This window comes from Myotis davidii, unplaced genomic scaffold, assembly GCF_000327345.1.
Source record: "Myotis davidii unplaced genomic scaffold, ASM32734v1 scaffold944, whole genome shotgun sequence".
NCBI lineage: Eukaryota > Metazoa > Chordata > Mammalia > Chiroptera > Vespertilionidae > Myotis > Myotis davidii.
In genome coordinates this window covers 1,274,052-1,280,975 of record NW_006296283.1, presented here as the reverse complement: position 1 = coordinate 1,280,975, position 6,924 = coordinate 1,274,052, and the positions used below count along the sequence as shown (strand labels likewise).

The following is a 6,924-nucleotide window of genomic DNA, read 5'->3' as shown; positions in this document are numbered from 1 at the left end:
GGGGCACGCACACATGCAGGAGGCAGCTGATCAATGATTCTCTTTCATCATTGACATTTCTATCGCTTTCTCCCTCTCCCTTCCTCTATGAAATCAATAAAAATATATTTTAAACACAGAGAGAGAGCTGAACTACACTTTTCATTGTAAATCCTTCTGCATGATGTAACTTAAAAAAAAACACTCTGTATAACTCTTTTAATAGGAGATAAAACTTCTACTTACTACCAATTATAGAGGGAAAGTGACAAGGACAAAAGTAGAGAGAAGAGGAAATAAATGATCATCTTAATTCAGCTTTCTACATAGAGGTCATCTCCTATGTGATGGGACTTTATTATGTTATAATTTAAATGCATATTTGAAATCCTATCTCCTCAGGTGTTGAAGGAAACTAAATTGCAGACCTATGAAATATATTTTTTAAAAAATCTTAAATCACCATCTAGATTTTCAAACAGAAGGGAAAAATTATTTAAATAGGGTTAAAGTTTTAACTAGTTGAATTGGTTTTTATTTTTATTTCTTCTACTGTGTAGAAGCAGCCTACGGGCAAAGGTCAGGTCATGGTTGAAGGCCACAGATTTGCTCTGGCATGAGCACTATGAGACCCAGGGGACGGGCCAGCCATAAATCCTAACCCATGCATTTAAATTGGTTTTGAAATACAAAGTTAATTAATATTTAAAGGTACTTTAAATTTTTTTTAACTGAAGAGTATATTGTCCAAATCTTACATATTTAATATTTTAAACAAACATGGTCCCTTATGATTAATGAGAAAGCTAGTTTTCTACTATGCAAAGAACTAGTCAGCTAGGGGTGAGGAGAAATTTAGTCTACTATCTGTTATGCACCTCTTCTTCTGGCAGCATCTTTCTCCGACCATCCTTTACAGGAAATCCACTTCCAAAGTCTTTTGAGGAAATATCAGCTCCATACTCTACAATAACATCTTCTTCAATGCTGCTCACCAGCCGCCAAAATTCCTTTTCTACTAGTTCTGTGGGAACCATCTACACAAGGAAAACAAAGATTATATATTACTAACTCGCTATAACCAGAATCCACTATAACATTAATACACAGGTCAAGTTTAACACAAACCCATGAAAAATAGACAACCTTATTCTGTCCCAGAGCTAAAAACACTGGGTCCTAGCCTTTTCCACCGAGGATAGGGAAAAACAAAAGACAACTTAAATATCCAGAAAAACATTGTGAACTCGAACTGCCTTTTTTTTGCAAGCTGCTTCCTAACTAAGAAGACTAAAGACCTAGGCCATCAAAGAGGAAAAAGGAAACACAAAAATCAAGGCTTAATTTTAAGAGCTTTGGCAAATTTTTTTAATAGGGATTTTTAAAAGCCCAAGATCCCACCTGGCCAATGTGGCTCACTGATTGAGCATCAACTCAAGAACCAAGAGGTCACAGTTCAATTCCCAGTCAGGGTACAGGCCTGGGTTGCAACCTCGATCCCCGGCGGGGGGTTGGGGGGGTGTCTCATGCAAGGAGGCAGCATTGATGTTTCTATCTCTCCATCCCTCTCCCTTCCTCTCTCTCTAAAAATCAATTATAACATTTTTTTTAAAAGCCCAAGATTCCCTAGGAAAAGAAGCAAAGCTTATATTACAAATAACTAAACAAAAGCAGCAACTACCACATACTTCATGCATTTCTATAAGGATTACTCACAGAGGGCTAGTAAACCATTTGAAGATCAAAGTATTTTTCTTAACAGGTGAGTGCACACTGCCACATTAGTGAGTGAAAGAAACTGAAACAGATGCCAGGCACCTAGTCTTTAGATGTGGTGGTCTATCATCTTTTACATACTGTCCCTGTTTTCTACAAAATAACATAACCAGAAAGCAAACCAAAAGCTCTGGACTTCATACCTTCCCAACTGACAAAATATACTCACATGGACTGGCATATTGAAATAGTCAGACTTAAAATTATCTGCCATCTCTCCAAAGCTCTGAAGTGTATACTCTCGTACAGCTTGTTCAAATCCAAAGGCTTCTCGGGGTTTATTACATTCCTGGGAAGAAAAAAATATCTAAGATTAACTCACTGAAAAAGAACTGAACAAAGTATTATGGTTCTCAAATACTACCTTCTTTGATCATTTCCCTAGGTAAAGCTAATCCAATCAACCAAAACAAGTGTTAATTACTTTCGATATGGAATTAGGAGATAATGTTCTAGATAGAACCTCACCTGCACTTTTCCCAGTCTTCCAGTAGGAAAGTGGTAATAAGACACATTTAAACTTTGGAGTTGGCATTAAGCTCTGGCACTATGACAAACACCAATAGGACTATTCATCTGCATCAAGCCTAGGGATGCCTATCATTCTCAGTATATTAGTGCATCTAGCTGTAGAGAATATAAATGTTCATGGAGGAAGGAGAGATGATGGATAAAGGTGTATCCACTGGATTGCTAGAATGTTTTTTTCAACTATCAATCACCATTACAAATATCTTCACACAAATACTCAGCGTAGAACTGCTTCTGAACCATCTAACCTATTTGAGATGAATAAGTAATAATTCAAAGGCCATAAAAGACCTCTGAATACATCTAGATACACCCAGCCAACTCCTTTCCTTCAATATGCTATCATATTTTGTTAAAATAAGTAAACAGACTAAGCATTTCATGACAATGACATCACTATAATCTTCCAATATGAATAATGTATACAATCAAATCAAAATTTAAACAAGCTAACAGTTTATTTGGTAGCATGAAAACTGAATGCATAATACCTAAGTTTTAGAGTTTCATGCCTGGTGTGTTCTTGTTTTTTAATTAAAAAAAGAAAAATATCCTTAGCTGGTTTGGCTCACTGGACAGAGCTTCGGCCTGTAGACTGAAGAGTCCTAGGTTTGATTCCAGTCAAGGGCACATGCCCAGTTGTGGGCTCGATCCCCAGTAGGGGGCGTGCAGGAGGCAGCCGATCAATGATTTTTGTCTCATCAGTGACGTTTCTATCTCTCTCTCCCTTCCTCTCTGAAACCAATGAAAAAAATATATATTTTAAAAAAGAAAAAGAAGACTAGAGTATTATGCTAAGCAAAATAAGCCAGTCAGAGAAAGACAAGTATCACATAATCTCACTCATATGTGGAATCTAATGAACAAAATAAACTGAACAAAATAGATCCAGAGACATAGAAGCATGGAATAGAGGTGTATCCACTCTATTTTAAGCTCGGCGTGTCAGCATTTTGAAAAACCCTAACTTAACTCTGGCGCCGTGTCACATATAGAAATTTTTTTATATTTGCAACCACAGTAAAACAAAGACTTATATTTTTGATATTTATTTTATATATTTAAATGCCATTTAACAAAGAAAAATCAACCAAAAAAATGAGTTCGTGTGTCAGAGGTGAATTGGTTTTGAAATGCAAAGTTAATTAATAGGTTCATAGGTTCGCCATCACTGGAATAGACTGTGGAATCTCAGAGTGGGTGGGTGAGTGGGTGGGAAGAGGTCAACCCAAGAACTTGTATGCATATATGTATAACCCATGGACACAGATAATAGGGTGGTGAAGGCCTGGGGCGAGGGATGGGGGCAGACTAGAAGGGGTCAATGAGGGAAAAAGGGGACCTATGTAATACTTTCAACAATAAAGATTAAAATTTAAAAAACACACAAAATAAAAGAAAAAAGAAAAAAAATAACCTACAGCCTTTATTTTTATTGTTTTCTAGGAATATGAAAATTCTGAGCAAAAGTTTCATCTGCAGCAATAAACAGAACTGTTGAACCATAGTCAGAAAAAACCTTTGAAAAGCAAGCTGTCACAATACAATTTTTACAATTCCATTCAATATCTCTCTTTAAAAATTCTGGTGATTTTAAACAGTAAAGAACAAAAACAGAATGGAAGAAGCTTTTGGGAATGTGTTTACTATATGTGTGTATGCATGTGTTATTGTTCTTAGTTTAAAAAGAATCTGTAAATTGTACCTCAGCAACGCATTTAGGACACCTCCAATCTCCTTTGGGCACATCAGGTAGTGGGGGAATTAAACAAAATGTATGATAGCTGTCATCACATCCGTCACACAAAAGCAATTTATCTTCATTATTTCCCCGACCACAAAACATACAAACATAGAGATCAACCTGTTAAAAAACGAAGTAAAATGGAAGTCTATTTTCCATAATAAGTAACATTAAATTTTTACCAGGAACTCCTTAATAGAAACAAAATAATGTATACTAATAAAAAGTAAATACAACTTAAATCCTGAATATTTAAATAATTGTTCTTAAATAGCTTTTCATAAAATGTCCTAAATTTCCTTAGAGCTTCTTTGGGAAAGTTAATAAGAGCATATTAAGTTATTAGAATAAAGAAAAAAAAAGACTACATATCTAGGGTACTTGAAAGTCAATTTATAGAAATAAAATATACCATGTCATCCTTCCTATAAACAAATACTGTTTGAGAATAAATACTGAGCCCTGTCTATAATACAGCTCAAGGATTTACAGATTCATATTCATTCTCTTACTTAGTTACTCACAAGTCTACGACTTATGGAAATAGTCTATGTATATAGAACAAAGTAAGATTAGCATTACATAACTAAAGATGCAACTTCAGGTTCACCATTAAGTCTTCTAACCAAATTAATTAACTAAATGGAATGCTAAGATACTAGAGCAAGGTAAAAAGTGCAAAACTAAATAAAAGTAAATCCTTTCCCTCCGGACACATCTCAGAACACTTACAAAGTTAACAGAGAGAGTTCCTTTCCGTTGTCTCATTTGCATGTTAAATGCGTCTGACCTGTTGGTAACTTTTCGTCTTCGGGAGACCTCATCTTAAAATAAAAATAGTTATATAATAATAGCAAAAACTAATGTTGAGAGCTTACTCTGGACCAGACACTATTTAAAATTATTTAAATTAGTTAAAATCTCACAACACTATGAGGTAAAAAACTATTATCCCGCATTGAAGATAAAGACTCTGAAGTACAAAGAAGTTACATAACTTGCCCAAAATCACACAGCCAGTCAATGGCAGATTGGGATTCCAATCCAGGCAATCATACTCCAGAGATCTTAAGTACTAATTCTATACTGACTATATGAAGTATTTACCATATACTTTATCTGTACTAATTTGAGACTAGTTTTATGATCACTGCCAGGTAATACAATAATTAAAAGAATGGAAAAGATAATTAAAATGCTTAATTCTTAAAACATTATCATGTATTGTCCTATCACACTGAACTTTTTGAGTGATCCTCCAGAGTTCAGTCCACAATCTGAATTATGAGTTAATAATATCATAAAATGTATAGTTAATATGATTTGTGATTATAGTATTTCATTAAATTCTTACACATTAAAAATAGATCCAATGCAATCTTTGTTAAATTGAGTTTTAAAACTGACATGTACCTACAGGTAAAGATGGAACTTGATCTTTGTATTAGTAATTTTACTAATTAAAAGTTTCAAATATGCTAGGCTGAGATTAACAGGCTTTCCTCAAAGAGTTTATTTAAATGAAGTATAATAATATATCACGGCTTACAGAAAAACATCAAAATTATAGTTAGAATATAAGTCATAAGTTCTCCCCACTATCTTTTCATACTAAAGGCCAGAGAATTCTCTATTTCTCTTAGAATTTAAAAGTTATAAGACTTAGACCACCAGGTGAGAACCATTAATTTCACCATTCACTCATAAACTAGCCTTTAGAAACTACAATAAACCTCTGTGCCACATATTAAAACATGGAGGAGGAAAATTTCTCTCCCAAAATATTATAAAAATTCAACCTAATATGGCTCCTCACACCTTAAGTTTAAGATCTGACACAAAAAAAGATTTCTCTAGGAACCAAGTTGTAAGTTTAAAAGTCTTAGGAAAATCCCAAGGCAGACTGCAATTCAAATATCATTTGAATCTTGCTATAACCACACTATTATACCTTATTTTTTTTCATGACCAAACAATAGATTTTTACCTTCTTTATCTTTTGCTCCCATTGCCAGGCCCACGACCTTAGGCCCAGCCCCAAAAATTCGAAGTTTCTTCAGTTCTGTGTTTCTATTCACATCTCCAGATTCTGACTAAAAATAAAAAATAAGACGTTAGTTTAGTTATTCTGTCTGTCTATTCTGATTCACACATTTATTTCTTATCAAAGAAACAAAGTTTCAAGGTCCTCTTCAAAATGAAGAAAAAAATTATTTAATCTCTTCTCTAATTCCAATCACTGCCTCATTACAACAGTTAAGCACTCGTCATCAAAACACTATGCAACACCCAGATTCCTTTCCACAAAAAAATCTATCTTTCATAAAAGCACAGTTGTCAATTAGGTTCTGTCCAGAGACAGACAGTAGTGGTAATAACTGGTTATAATATAGATAATAACTCCATAGTAAGCCCCACTTCTAACTTGCTAAGAACACCAACTCTGATTAGGAAGCAAAATGCCTATCCCAACAGATGAATATAAACGTTGTAAGCCAATTATGTCAATGCCATTTCTCTTTGTTGGTGATGACCTAGCTAGAGATGGGAATGTTATCTTGGTCTAGCCAATAAGACAGAAGGAAAATCTACTGAAAGCCTCTGGGAAAGATTTCCATCCTATATAATAAAAGCCTAATGTGGGAGAAACTAAGATGGCGGCAGAGATACACACCGCGAAGTTGATGCCGCTCACAACAATTGATTAATACCTTAGAAAAACAATTCGGACATCATCCAGAACCACAGGAAACCTGGCTGACTGTAAATTCTACAACTAGAAGGAAGGAAAGGCACACTGAGAGCAAGAGAAGCTGCAGAAGTAAAGCGCAGAGGTAGGGGACTCGCGCGTGCGGAAAGGGGCTGGCACCTGAAGACACGGCTGTCTTTTTGAA

The 6,924-nt window shown here is 34.9% G+C and overlaps 1 protein-coding gene across 3 annotated transcripts in view; it reads right to left on the bottom strand.

Moving 5' to 3' along the window:
- Window positions 1-6,924, bottom strand: part of KDM5A (lysine (K)-specific demethylase 5A) — a 103,587-nt gene that overhangs the window by 67,032 nt on the left and 29,631 nt on the right. For all 3 annotated transcript variants that reach the window (XM_006771306.2, XM_015568849.1, XM_015568850.1), the window contains 5 exons: window positions 6,018-6,123; window positions 4,763-4,854; window positions 3,992-4,150; window positions 1,925-2,044; window positions 858-1,016 (listed from right to left, as the gene is read on the bottom strand). In XM_006771306.2, coding sequence (XP_006771369.1) covers window positions 858-1,016; window positions 1,925-2,044; window positions 3,992-4,150; window positions 4,763-4,854; window positions 6,018-6,123 — 636 coding nt within the window. The remainder of the gene's footprint in view (window positions 1-857; window positions 1,017-1,924; window positions 2,045-3,991; window positions 4,151-4,762; window positions 4,855-6,017; window positions 6,124-6,924) is intronic.